General features: G+C 39.4%; 1 protein-coding gene across 1 annotated transcript; it reads right to left on the bottom strand.

Moving 5' to 3' along the window:
* Window positions 1-9,950: 9,950 nt before the first annotated feature.
* On the bottom strand, window positions 9,951-12,469 carry nkx2.1 (NK2 homeobox 1). Its single transcript, XM_079370070.1, has 2 exons — window positions 11,852-12,469; window positions 9,951-11,267 (listed from the first exon to the last, which is right to left on the bottom strand). Exons 1-2 carry the CDS (start codon window positions 12,216-12,218, stop codon window positions 10,594-10,596), a joined length of 1,041 nt encoding a protein of 346 aa, XP_079226196.1. The 5' UTR covers window positions 12,219-12,469; the 3' UTR covers window positions 9,951-10,593.
* Window positions 12,470-14,867: the final 2,398 nt, after the last annotated feature.

Here is a 14,867-nt window from a genome sequence, read left to right as displayed (position 1 = left end):
ATCAGGGCTCTTCTCACTGCTGATCCAGACGCATGTGTTTGCACTTCAGCCTGTAGGATGAGGAGGACGCTCGGCATGAGATGCATCCAGCCGCCTCCTACAGATTTTGTCTACCGCTGATGCAAAATGTGGTTGCATAACATCAGTCATCAGCAGGCAGATGAGAGCTGCAGGAACAGTAGGCCCATAGAGATGCCAAGGTTTATAAAGGGTACTCTCTGAAAGACCCAGACGCATGCATGGACTGTTTAAAAGCTTTGAGGGTCAAGTCACACAAAAATGAAAATATTTATGCGGTGTGATTCAGCAAAGTGGATCTGTCCAGCTCTGGTCCGGCTCTTTTTTTTTTTTGTCGTTTCACTTGAGGATAATTTATTACAAGTGTGCAGAGCAGGTCGATGTGGGGGCTGGGATTTAACAGAATGGTGCTTGAAAATGCTATAGCAACCAACAAGAGGTTGTGGGCCTTTGGTGAAAGCAACTCTGATTGTGTAAAACAGGAGATAAGATAGCATACTGATCATGATGGTGGAACATGACATTTTAACATAACTCTCAACAGAGTCCTAGGCTTTTGTTTAGCTGAATAATTTATTCTGCTTTTTCAAGTTTAACAATACTAAACAGTAACAGTACACAGCGTTATAATACTTGTAATCAATAACCCAGTAGAAAAGATTCAACGAAAAGTGAATTTGGACATTAAAATCTGCAACATTTATAGCAGGCAAAGAAAGCAGTGAGACAGCAGGCCATCTCACATCAGAGGTCATATATGGCACATCTTCAATACAGGTACTAGCACAGTCTATCTAATGCAAGTGGAGGTTTTTCTATAAACCATGAGACAGAAAAATCAGTCCTGTTTTTTCTTCTATTGCACCAACTGCTCTTAATTATTTTTTGTACATTACAGTAGATTGTTTGACCAGGCTGTTCTGATAGGTACTAAATACAGACGTTTTAACAGATTCACCAATTTGCTTTCCTTCAAGAAGTCCCAAACTGAGAGATTAGATGTTTTAAAAAGGGGATTTGGACTTCAGCCAGTGTCTTGTCCATCACTTCTAAAGAAAAAAAAAGCACAAGAAGGGAGACAACTGTTGTTGTTGTGTGGCCTAGACGAATTAGTCTACTTTTAATGAACATGTAATTAATGGAAATAGACTCGACGGTTTCAAAGCAAACAACGATTCTAATTGATTTGCATTTCCCTTTTTTCCCGATTCTCTTTGTCTGGCGCCTCTATTGATTATCCGCTCTGTGTGTATCGCTCCGCATGTGTTTGCCTTCATTAACAGATAACGGGTTCCTGACTACTCCCATCCTCCGGGTTTAATGTTGCTTAATGTCTACTTTGTTCCCGTGTCATGTCGGAGGGCAGCGGGGATAATGAGAGAGTGGGTGGGCCGCAGTAAAGGCAATGGTGGGGATCAGTGGAGAGGTTAGAAAAGCAGAACCTTTCCACGCAGCATGTGGCCGAATGAGTCTGATTCACTTTCACTTAATGCTGCTGTTTTCTGCTAAACTGCCATTTTAGGTGCCAACACCTGACTCCTCTTTACTGAGCTGCCTGACAGGCTTGACATCCCTGAGGTTTTGATGCTTAAAAACAAGTGCACATTTAAAGTTAACCACTTGGTTCTGATGCAGCATATTGTGAGGTATTATGTTATGGACCCACTATTCCCTCCATTTAGCCTGTAAATTGACCACAAGACACCACATAGGCCTATCCTACAGGGCAATTCAGAAACCGGAATACAGTAACAATTGGCCCTAAAAAGAGAACTAAAGCGTTGCGCACAGAATTGCATGTTAGCTAATTGTTAATTTAAGCGGCTCGTGGTGGCTAATTATGTCGGCACAGCCAAGCCATTTGCATGATGGACCAGCCACCTGCCCGAAGGCGCTGCCAGGGTAAACTATGTAATTACCGAACAGCAGTGGGGCAATTTTTGACTGTCGCCCCTTTGTGTCACATGAATTCCTCGTAATGACATATTTCATTAGAGGGGCAAATATCACCCCCCTCCCTCTGAGAAGCAGAATAAAACGAGCGGGTCTCAACAGGTCTTAATATAGGCTAGCTATCCTACATCCACCACCTCCACCCTGTGTTTGTGTTAACCCTGGGTTATGTAGAGTTAAATGCACGAGCTGCCTTTTCTCAGCTCGGTTATAGCCTATGTTTGGCTCGGGTTAAAATTGGACCGGGTCTTTTCTGGGAGTGATTGCAGCCTGAACTCATTAAGCTGTCAAATGTCTGCCCTTTGGGAAGCTGATTGCTTATTGTAACAACATTCAAGGAATTTTTTTTTTCAGGCTGTGAAGAGACAAAGCCCACCCACATTAAAGAATGGACTGACTATAGGGAGGCTTAGCTATATGGTTTAGGATGGTTTATTCAAAGCGTCCAACTCGAGCATGTCCTAACTTTTACGATTTCTTATTTTAAGCAATTAAATCAAATGTCAGCCCATAGCTGCAGGTGGTTTATCCTCATCGCAAATGGACCTAAGTGCTATTGAAAGCAAACGACTCAAAGGAAAGACATAGGCAAGCCTAGCCTATAGTAAAACAGAATTCGTGTAAACAAATACCTTAAAATACACCTTTTCTTTAAAGTCCTTAATTCAGAGCAGAAAAGGTTATTCTTTTAGGCTATACTGCAAGTTGTCCTTTCAGGATCAAGACATGCAACAAAAGTTAAATTTTTGTTAAAAAAAACGTGTTAAAGTTACCTATATTTGCTGTCAAATACAATAAATCCCTCTAAAATTGGAGTGGAAATAAAAAGCAAAGTTAACAAAGAAGACCTAATGCATGAATCACCCGAGTTACTTTCCACCAATGTTTCCTCATCAAAACTGGCCATGGCCATTAACCCTTAAGAAAAAGTAGGTTATTGTATCTTTTAAACCTGAAGTACCCTCATGTTTACAGTATGCAGATGTATTTAAATTAACTGAACCTTGGACTTTTGAACCTTCATTAACTGGAGAAGTTATTCCTGCAGGACAGGCTCTGTGTGGAGGGTTTGGTGTTAACGGGGTTAGTGATGGCTCGTTGGTTTCCAAAGGACTCCTGCTGAGACTGTACACAGACATTACAGCTCTACTTTAGTCTGGTCTCCTTTAATTGGTCTGTTTAACGGGAGTACGAGTAAGCAGGCGCGCACGGTCTCAAATACACAGTGAATTTTGAATTTCCATCCTTGAGAGGCCTTTCTATGAAGTGAGGTTTAACCCCCCCCCCCCCCCCCCCCCCCCCCCCCCCCAAAAAAAAAAAAAAATCTATTTCCAAACCCTAATCCACATTTGCATTTAAATTATTATAAATCTAAAACGTCCACATTTCAAAGATGAAAACCAAGCAATTCAGATGTGCATATAAGATTCACTTCCAGTTTGTAGCCAGAACGTTTAAATTAGGAATCTAATAAACAATATTCAGTTGAGATCATTTCTCAAATCAGTTGAAACAGGAGCAGCTTATTCAATGAAAGTGGAAGGAGTCTTTAAAATGCAATGTCTAAATTTGTATATTAGGCTACTGCTTGTTTTTGAGCTTAAAATATGCTTGTGAATTTGGAACTTGGAACAGACAAGTCTTTTGTTTTTTGGGAGGGGATCAGCACACATTTAGGATTTATTATAGCGATTTGAGCTATGGTTGATTTAAGACACTGCTGCTGTCAGGTCATGATATTATCTAGACATCATTGGTCATTAGTCTTCAAACTCAGACAACTCTATAATTGCTTTGGATTTTTTTTTTTTTTAAATCTATAAGAACTTAAGTTGAACCAATGTAGGCCAGCATGATCCATTGTACTCACACAGTCCCAGTAATACCAACAAGAAAGCTTAAATGAACACTTTATCCTATTTGATAATGTTGAGGTTATTTCAAGACAGAAGTGGAAAAAAACAAAAACAAAAAAACAACAAGTGCAACAACAGTCACAAATGAATGATGAAACTGTAAGCACTCCTATTAGCTCAGTTGGACACAAGCAGGGAAGTAACTCATTAGTTCAGAGTAAGAGAGCCAATCCACTAAAATGCTTTTGAGTATAAATGCCAACACTTTGCACATAGTGCAGATATGATTCAATTTATGTTCTATAATATAATGTATTTTAGGTAATGCCATCATAATTTCACAAATGTAAAATCCCCTCAGTTAGGTTTAATGTTAAAGTTGGCACACATATTTTGCTTTTGCATTATAACTGATTTGTTGGTTTGTGTTCCTTTTTCATGTAGTTTGAATCCCTGGTCTGACCCTGTCCTCAATACTACCCACAAATGTTCATTGTAAGATTGTAGTGGTGAGTGCAAGACATTGAATGGGCCATACAACTTTAATTCTATAAGTATTTATATGCCCTTAAATTTCTCTTCCAGTACATGATTTTGACAATTGGGTGTCAATTGTAAAAGTGAGCAATGCATTTTTTTCTGTTTTTTTTTTGTTTCTTTATAAACCAATTTATATTGGAAACAAACAGTGGCGCCATGCAGAAGTCCTAAGCACATTTTTTTAAATCTCCTTTTTACTGTGATAGGTACGTTTTAGTTGTTTTTTTGAGATCCCAACATATCTCTTGTATCTCGTGATAACATCACATCGGTGATGATGACTCAATTTTGGCCATTTTCTCAAGAAATCAACTGATTATTCAGGGAAATAGGTGTTTTTATTGCCAGATAACGACATAAACAATTTGAGAATGATAGAAAACGACTGAAATGACTCATAAAGGGAAACAGAGTTAAATAAAATGTATTGATGCACGTCTGTTTTGGGTTTATGTGTGCCAGACCTCTTCATCTCCAAATTTCTACACAACTTTGTGTCATACTGTATAGCTGAGTGATACTCACTTAAAATGTCTCCCTTTAATAGACACACTTGGTATTTACAGTTTTGCTCCAAAAAAACTATTCCACAGTTACATTTTTAAGGAGCAATCTAACCAAAAATTAAACCGTATCTTATTTTATATGCAGACGATACTCTCCTAAACAACTGTATCTTTTACTGATTTAACATGCTTGTTTTTTTGCTATCTTAAGAAACTCTCTAAAGTCAGCTTCACCATAGCATATTTTCTATGCTGATGATACCCTGATTCTTCATGGATTCATTAAAGATCCTACAGATCTTAAATTGAACTTTCTGACCATTAAAACTCCAAAAGCAGATGGATCCACATCTACAAGCTCTGTCTAGCTAAGCAAACTTGTCTCACCAAACAGTGTGGCAAAAACACATCTTATATATTTTTGCATTTTATTACAACTCACTTTATTTGTGAATACTTCAGAGCCATCTCTACTGTTTTAAATTGTGCAGAAACAGATTTATAAATATATAAAAATATTTTTTTCTTTACCATTATGGCAAAATTGTTCTGATTGGGCTGCGATAACAATAAGGGTCACCAACGAATAACATAAGGCTGTTTTAAATGAGAAACTCTATTATGACAATCAAAAGTTATGAACTGTATGTTAAAAATGAGGAGCCATACAGCACACTATATACATATGGTAGAATTAACAAAATAGATAACCAAAAGTAAGCATATTGCAATCTTTTTCAAAAAATGACTTTCAGGTAATGCTGATATAGATCCATACTTTTTTTTCATGTTGATCGATTACTTTATCTTTGTTTTTTCATGGTATTGGAGTATTAGCAACATTTGATGCATCCTGAGCTCAGGTCACAGCGAATATACAAGAATTTCAATTGATAACACTTCAAAAGTTATTGCAGCCATTTTGTTACCAAATAAAATACTTTTGGGCTGATTTTGCAAAATTCTTCTTAAAATCATTTTGTCAACATGTAGTTTGAAAAGTAGATTCCCAGCAGCCTCAGTCTCCTTAAGTGTCCTTTACTAAGAAGTTTAAATCCTGCTATCCAGCATCATTATGTTTAGGGCCTGTCATGTCAAACTGATTTTTTTTTTTTTTTTAAACCCCATTAATTTACAAGTTTTCTGTGAAGGAAATGAAGTCCATTGTTAAGTATTGAATTGAGAAATCTAGAAATGTGATTCCTTTTTCTCTACCCGGTATGTATTATTAAAATGACGATAAATTGCAGCCAGTCTCAGAGACATTTTCTTGAAAAGAAACAAAGCCAAATGAACACCGAAGACGTATAAAATGCGCATTGTTCATCAGAGGGAGAGAGCGAGAAAAGGCTCCACTCAGCGAGCTCTGAATGCTGCATTTCATGCCTGCAACAATTATGCTGAAAGGTCAAGTATTACAGCATCTTGTGCTCCGCTTTGCATGCAAAGTATTTCAGTTCACAAATGACCCTCGTTTGCGCTTTTTGAACAATGCACTGAAGAAGCAGATAAACGTAGGACAATTAAAGATTTTTGCTGCTAGCTGACAATAACATTTACCAAAGGGGGTGATTGCGGTTGCTGTGTAATTGTCCTATTTGTAATACACGTGAATGCTCAGGCCTTCAGCAATGAAATGTTTAAGAACTCACGAAAGAGCAGTGAGACAGGCTTTGAAATAAAAGAAGAGAATGTGTTTGTTTTTCTCGCGTTGGTCTCTCTGCAAGTTCATTATTAAACTGCCTTCAAAGTGTCTTTACATTACTTGATTGGAAAAAAATAAGTTTCATTTTTAGATTGCTTCCGAACACATTATGAACAACTTTTGTGGAAATAGTTTATAATTCTGCTGACTTCTATCTATCTATTTCAGGACCGTGGACAGCACCAAGTGTGCCTCGTGCGTAAGGGCATTTTTAAATTTACATCACTGCGTATATTATTGTGTTTGTTTTGATTGAGTTTTCTGTTGTCAACTAAATAGAGTAAATGATGACTTGAAAGAAAGAAGCAGCTCGTGTTTTAGTCTATACTTCTACATTAGACTATTTCTTTAATGAATATAGGACGGATGCACGCAGTTCTAAAATTGACAGTGTAGAATAATGTTTCTGTTACGCGAGTGCGCCGTTAAAACAATGCACAATAACCCTGCATTAATACCATATTCACTTAGGCAAGACATTTATTTCAACCCCGAATTTGCCTTTATTAATTTAATTTATTAAAAACATCGACCCTTAAGTGCAGTAAAATGTTGACAAAGACTACAAGTTAAAACAATTTCCCATATGAACACAGCACCAGCTATAAACCAATTTACAGTTAGTAAAAAAATAGGCTTGATCAAAACGACTTAATTTAGCCTATATTGGTGAAGAGATGTAAAGATTTGTCAATTAACATGTCGTTTTATTCTTCAAAACGATGTGATTTCTTCTGCAACTAAGTAGAGGACTATGAAGATTCCAATAAACTTTAACCGATAATGATCGTCTCTAGTGGATTGAGTAGTGACTTAATTTTACCATTCTTAACTTTAAATTCAATCACATTCCATTGATGCATAAAACATGCATTTCTGAATGCCATACATCACCCCAGAGTGAAAATAAAGCTAAACAGGTGGATAAAATTCAATAGCAAGTCACTAACTCAAATATGATTACCTTGAGATTAGGGACTAATTGCTTGGGGTTCATGGGGAACAGACCGCCATAAAGCCGAGAGGACTTGGGGAGTTGCTCTGTGAATTTCTACAAAAGAAAGCGATGAGAGCACACACGCTTCCAACAAGTCATTCTCAACAGCTACAAGCTGCACACAAAGACCACACACCGCGCCAAAGACATGGTAATGTAATCCCAAAGTTCTCACTTCTCCGCCGAACAAAACCAGCTCTGCAAAATACCTAATAGAAGATAGTTTGTGATGCTGGTAAGATTTCACTTTAAAGTCTCCAAAAGGACTTTTCTGGTGGGCTGCCTGGTGGCCTAACACTGTGCTTAAAGGTGGTGTGGGAGGGGGGGGGGGGGGGGGGGGGGGGCATTGGGAGGGATTAGAGACAAGGTGAATATGTAGCTTCCTTAGAAATCACATTTTGGTATACTGTGTGCTCCAGTAGTTTTAAAGAATATAAATATGAGTATCTTCCGAAAATCTTCAATAAGGAATTATTTGCTGATGCAGACACTTAAGCTATATCAGCCATGGTCCAAAAGCTGAGTCCAAGTTAAAGTCGCCAACGAAACGTTACAGGGTTTTTTTCTCGTTTTTTTTTAAAGAAATACAGGCATGTTTTCAGATTTGCATTCACATTGGAAAACGTATAGAAGACCAGATTACGCATGAGGTCAAATTTAATAGGCAGGAAAAAATGCAGCCTGTTGTATGTAAATGCCAGACAGTCAATGAGCAAGGAGCCCTCTGTGTACTTCAAGGATCCAATGTTAAGTCGGCAATTACATCTCAGGTCAGGCACAAACCAGTCCTGGTTAGGCTGATGCAGCAGTGTTTGGGCAATCATAGCCAAAACAGTTTGACTGTTAACACAATAAACTTGTTTAATTTGTTCATTAAAATGCTGACATACCTGTAACATCATTGGTTGGCTTAAATGGATCGTAAGACAATGACATAATTTCCTCAGCATGAACTGAAGCTATAAAGCTCAAAAATCCAGTGATGCTGGGGACATTTGCAGAGCAGGGGGAAAGCCATGTCGCCACAGGCAGCTCACAAAATTACAAAAGTGGCTCAGGTAGGCTTATACAAATTAAAGGAAAAGTAATCTTATAACAACAGAGAACTAATCAAGAATCTTTCCCTGCATGTGTGAAACATATGCACATTAATTCATAGTTATTTAAGCGAGGTTACTTATCTTAGCAGCGTTTATTCCGGCCAAATACAACCTACGGTTTTTATCCTTTGAGGCCTTTCTAATGTAAAAAAAAAAAAAAAGAAAAAAAAAAGAAAAATCAGCCTATAAAAAAATATTTATAGGCCTACAATGAAAATGTCTCATATGTCCCAGTCAATATTAATTGCAGCCTATATTCCTATGGTCCAAAAGAGTTAATAAATGAGTGTCTCGCTGAAGGGACAACATACTGTAGAAACAAAATATAAGCCGTAAACGGGAATCACCTGTCGTTCCATAGTCGCTTAGCAACCAGTGTTTAGCGGGGCTATGAGTTGGCGGGAGAATTGTCTTTAATGGTTATTATAGCTTTTATTTACAGGGCAAAACCCTGAAAAATAATGAATAGTTTGTTTTTGTAGCCCTTTAAAATGACATGCCGGTCAATCAAACAGCCTCCCGGAATACAACGAAATGTTTAATAGAAATGTTTGCTCAATGACACTGGCGGTGGTTTGTTATTGACACAGCACACAAACAGCCTTTCGCCGTCGTTTCCTTTCACTTCCCTGATTGATTATTGATAAAGCAGCAGATAGCCGCGCGCCCACAGGCGGCCTCGGCAGTCAGGCTGTCTGAGAAGGAAAACACGACGGTGTTTGGTCAGGGATTTCTTCCATAAGCCTTTCTTTGCAAATCGCTTGCGTTTGATGTTTGGAGCAGAAGACCTCACCTTTCTGACTCCTTCTCTCTCTCTCTCTCTCTCTCCCTCTCTCTCTCTCTCTCTCTCTCACACACACACACACACACACACACACACACACACACGCACACACACGGAGAAAGAGAGAAGAACAAACTGCACATAAAGGCTTCGCTCTGACCTTTACGCTGTGGGATTTATCACTGAATAAAACAGCAAGAAAAGTTGATCAAATAGGCTATTGGCATTTTTCATGTCAATTATTTGAACCCAAGTTTTGGCGTTTTTAATTATGTGAGTTGGCCGAACTTGAACTGATTTTTTAAATTTTTTTAATCCCCTTGAGGTAAAAAAAAAAAAAAGTAAGCCCATAAAATACGAGAAAATAGGCCAGTAATTCCCTTCTACTACAAACTACTACTGATAATAATAATATTAATAGCCTAATAATAATAATAATGCTGTTTTGATGTCAATCATATTTTTTACATTTCCGGAATTAAACTCGGGATACTTTGAAATATTTCACAGAAAACGTTACTGTCTTGTTTCCATAATTTATTAATAGGACTGTTCTGTAGTAAGTCAAATATCTATATAAGTTACAAAGAAATAAAACGTACAAATACCAATGAAACGACAACAAACCGGCAAATAGCGTCAAAAACTTTGTACAACAAATAGCTAAAATCCAAACCTTTTACAGAAATATACAAGCTAGATCTACGGCTTACATTAAATTCTATTATAAATCAGAGTCGTGGTGTGTGTGTGTTGTGAGGGACGGGGTGTCACAGCACCCATAGGCCTACAGCAGAAATGTATATGCCCTCACTTTTCGCCTTCGGCCTATTTGACTGCTGATTCTTCTTTTGTATCAATATAATTTACATAAATAAATCCAAAATCTCTCACATCCGCAGTTTCTGGTCAAAAGTGTTTGTTTTTTTTATCTTCCTTTCCATATTAGTCAAGCTTCCTCCAAAAAGGGGAACATTTCAAACAGAAATGCACCGATTTCACTCGGCTTTTGTTCAGACGCACATTTACAGAGAAAAGTTTTCGAGTCTTGCAAGAAGAAGAAGAAGAAGAAAAAAGTCTTTCTTTCTTTTTTTAAATAGAAGAATTGGCTGAAAAGAAAGCTGGCGCTTCTTGTCACCACGTCCTGCCGTATAACAGAGCTGAACACTGTAAGGCCGAGCCGTACTCTGAGCCGGGGGAATTGAGGTGAGACAAACCGGCCACCTGGCTCTGCAGGGTCGGGGGACTGGAGGAGTGCGGGGCCAGGTCTGGAGAGTGACCTGTGCTTCCCACCTGCTGACTCTGATGCACGAGCCCGGATGCGTTGTTGGACATGATCATGACGTTGGCCGCTTGCTGGTGGTGGTTCTGTGAGGAGGAGGTGGGCGTGTGGCCGCTACCCTGGCAAGGCTTTCCGTCCTTAACGAGCACCGGCACGGCCACCCTCCGCGGGGATTGCTGCTGCTGCTGCGCGCACGAGCCACCCTCCTGCTGCATCTGCTGCTGGGACACTTTGTCTTTGGCCTGTCGCTTCATCTTGTACCGGTGATTCTGAAACCAGATCTTTACCTGGGTCGGGGTGAGGTGGATCATACTCGCCAGGTGCTCCCTCTCCGGAGCAGACAGGTATTTCTGCTGTTTGAAGCGTCGCTCCAGTTCGTACACCTGCGCCTGGGAGAACAACACGCGCCTTTTTCTCCTCGGGGTGCTGGACAGGGAGCCCATGCCTTTGCCGACGTCTGCCAGGGAGCTGAGGCTGCCCATGCTGCCCATGTTCATGCCCGAGGACGAGCCCATGAAGCGAGAAACTGAGGGGAAAAAAGATTCAATTAATGCCATGTCAACACTGATTTTACGCACTAAAGCGCCAAATGGAGCAAAAATAAATCGTCCAAAATGGTATTTAAGTCTGACGACGGAACGAGTTTTATTTGGAATCATTTATTACAACCCGGATTTGGCTTTAAAAAAATACATGATGTGGCTAAGATGAATAAATAGGTCTTTTTTACTACGCCATTGCATATGTATATGTTGCAACCCATGAATTGTTACTTACTATTTGAGAAACCAATGGAAAAAAGTGAGTTAACATCAAGTTATTACTGGATTTTTATCAAAATATGATGAACTTTAAAATATCTCAAATAAAAGCATTTTATTTGGCAAAAGTATTTTGCCATGATACATTATTGTCTATATTTTTTGCAGCTCAAAATATATTTTAAACAATAGCGAACATCTAAATTAGAGAGGTGAGTTGAAGTCTTACTTGAACTTAAAAGTGACACAAACATCGTCAAAATATTATCATCCACATAATACTGCCAATCGGCGTTCGTCCACCCCGTGTGAACCCAAATCTTAACTCGAACAGGTGCAGGATACTCACTGGTGGAGAAGCGCGGGTCCGGGTTGGCACCGTACCAGCCGGTGGCCGCGGTGCTGCCTCTCATGCCGTCCTGGTAAGACGGCAGGTCGCCCATGTTTCCCAGATTGCCATTACAGTAGCCTCCCATAGCCGAGTGTGACAGCTGGGAGACACCTGCAGCCGTCATATGGTACGCCGCAGACACAGTCCCGTTATGACCCATGTGGTGCTGCTGCATCGCCGCCTGAGAGACCTGCGGCTGCCGGTACGAAGTGAGAGGTGCCCCCAAGTTGTTATTCTCCATACTTACTTTCTTATAGCTCTCCTCGAGGGGACTCAAGATATCGGAAACAGAAAAAGGAGTCGTATGCTTAGGGCTCATCGACATTGTTCTGGGACTGGAGAGGGAGAAATTAGAAGGCAAGGCAATCTCTCCTTCTCTTTTTTTTCTGGCCAAAGCCCCTCTGGTTCCTGTTGTCTCAACGTCGATCCTGGTTGATGAACACGTAAGGAGAGCCGCCTCAAGTCCGCCTTAATTGGATTGAGTGGGAGCTGGGTGCTGGCTTGGGTTTGTTTTAGCTGGGTGCCAGGTTTAAGGCTACCATCAGAGGCGGGGCATCCGCAACAATACCAAACAGCTCGAGCCTCCTTTCGCTGTGCGTAATTTCACTTCCAAGACATGTGCTCCCCTCCCACTAACAATAACATAAGCGCTGTACATGATGAGCAGAAATGTGCGTCCCGGCTGGCTGCACGCGCTGTCCGGGGGCTCGCGCTGCAGCTGTTGTTGCCTGTTTGAGATAAACACACTGCTGCACCTTGGGACTGCACTGACCACAATGCACTTTATTAACTGTAGTGATGTTTACGAGGGCCTCTTGATGAAAGGAGGCCTATATGGACTTGAGAGTTGGAGAAGCACTCCTCGGTTGAACTCCTGACTTTTAATGGCCACGAGAGGCCTGCAGTGATTGCACGATTGTTTGTGTTATGCCTTGTCGTACTCACACATGCAAAAGTGCACTTGCGGGGAGTGGAATTGACTGATACTGATAAGTAAATAAATACACATCTACGCGTTAAGTGGCTGCGTAAATCATTAACCCCCTCGTTCTTTCCTTTCTTTTGATATCATTGGACGCAAGCGTGATAGCGACATTCACATGCATACACTCTTCTTAAAAAACACACACACAAATAAACAGAAAATAGAGTGTGGAACAGGAGAGGCTCTCGTGTGAAGTTAACGGCGTTCAAGTACTCTCCTGCAACACAACGCCAGGTAGCCCTCACTCAACAGCGTCTTGGCTTAATGCTCAAGGAGCCACAACAGTTTAACTCAATCATATCTCATTGCTGAAATTCTACCCAGGAGCCATAAAAAAGGTTTTAGGTTCCAGCCAGCCAGCCAGCTTTGAAGTCATGAAATGGTCTGTGCCTCTTTACGCATCAGAGCCCACTTTTAGGCACGGATTTAAGGGGACTTCAGTTTTGACACACAAATATAGGCATTTTATTTGATGTATTCTTTTTTACAGTAAACAGAGAATTACTCTGTCATTCCCAGATTTTTGTTTTACTCTGTCATTTGTATTATTATCATTATTATTTACATTTATATAAATTATTATTTATTAGTTACTTATTATGATTTGTATTATTATAGGCTATATTGTAATTTCTGTCAAAATTCTAAATAGTGAGAATATAAAAGCATACTACTCCATGTTTTTACTAACATGTTCATATAAATTAAATGTCTCAAACGCAAGTCATAAATTGGCCACCAGTCAATCCTTCAACATAGACTCCTAATACAAAGTTATTGACAAACGACTTGAAAAATAAGCAGTGAATATATCAGATAATGTATTTAAATATAAAAACTTATAACTTACACAATCTGTGGCTATAAGGGTCATAGCGGAGCTGAATCCGGCTGCACCTCAAATTACAAAGTAAATCTTATTATAAAACGTTGTTTTTGTTTTTATTTGTTATATGTTTTTATGTCTCGTCTGGTCTGGAGTTAGTCTTGCAGCAGTAGCAGAAAAAGAGGAAATCTGTACAGGTCGGGTCGATGTTTCTTTAAACAGGAATTAAAGAAACACAGCGTCTTCTGGTGGCAGACAAAATATATTTTTTATTTCAGTTTGTTTCTCCACTATGCCTCTAAAGCTTCTAGATGATTTCAAAATAAACCTGTTGAATCTTTAATTAAAAGAAAGTTGTTATGTTCTGAGTTATGCTGTCAAATTGAAACTCTGCAGTGCAGTCAGGTCATGTTGTGCAGCGACATGCAGACCTCTGACAGCATGTCATGGGAGTCATGTGCAACAGTTTTCTGTTTAACAAGCTCGCTGCAGGTTTCACGGCAGCCTGTAGCATGCAGCAGAATCATTTGCGTTAGGGCTGCACTGACGCAATGAAATAAAAGTACAAACCTGCACAACTAAACAATCACGTCGCAGTTATTTTCAAATGAAGTCTTATGACGCAATTATTACAATGTTACACCTAAATATCTGAGCTAGATTGCTTCGATGATATTTCAGGTGCGTAATTTTCAGTCCTTTCAAACATAGATAATCAACATGAACGCATGTCTCTGCACAAGCTAAATCTTGCTTATGCCTTCCTTAATTATACGGAATTTCACGAGATATGCCTTAATCATCTAAATCAGCACCTTTTTACTGTTCTGGCACACGGCTATTATAGCCAATTAGCGATAATTAGTACAAATGTTCAGACTAATTCCTCAGAATAATGAGGACACTTTGAAGTGGCGGTGTGAGGCTGCACAGCCTTTGTTATCGAGGCTTGCAGCTTGATGTTTAAGAACTGATTGGTCAATGATATAATCCATAGTAGGGAGCAAGAGTGTCTGCAATGAAAAATAGAAAGGAACTAAGATACTGTTATTATTTCCAATAAAAAAAGAACAATAATCTGTTTCTCAAACCAGAATTTACTGAAAACATTTGCGTCAACATGAAACATTTAATTTTAAACAGGTACAGAGAATAAAGGTAGA

The sequence above is a fragment of the Symphodus melops genome (assembly GCF_947650265.1).
Source record: "Symphodus melops genome assembly, chromosome: 19".
Taxonomy (NCBI): Eukaryota; Metazoa; Chordata; class Actinopteri; order Labriformes; family Labridae; genus Symphodus; species Symphodus melops.
This window is presented reverse-complemented; position numbering and strand designations above follow the sequence as displayed.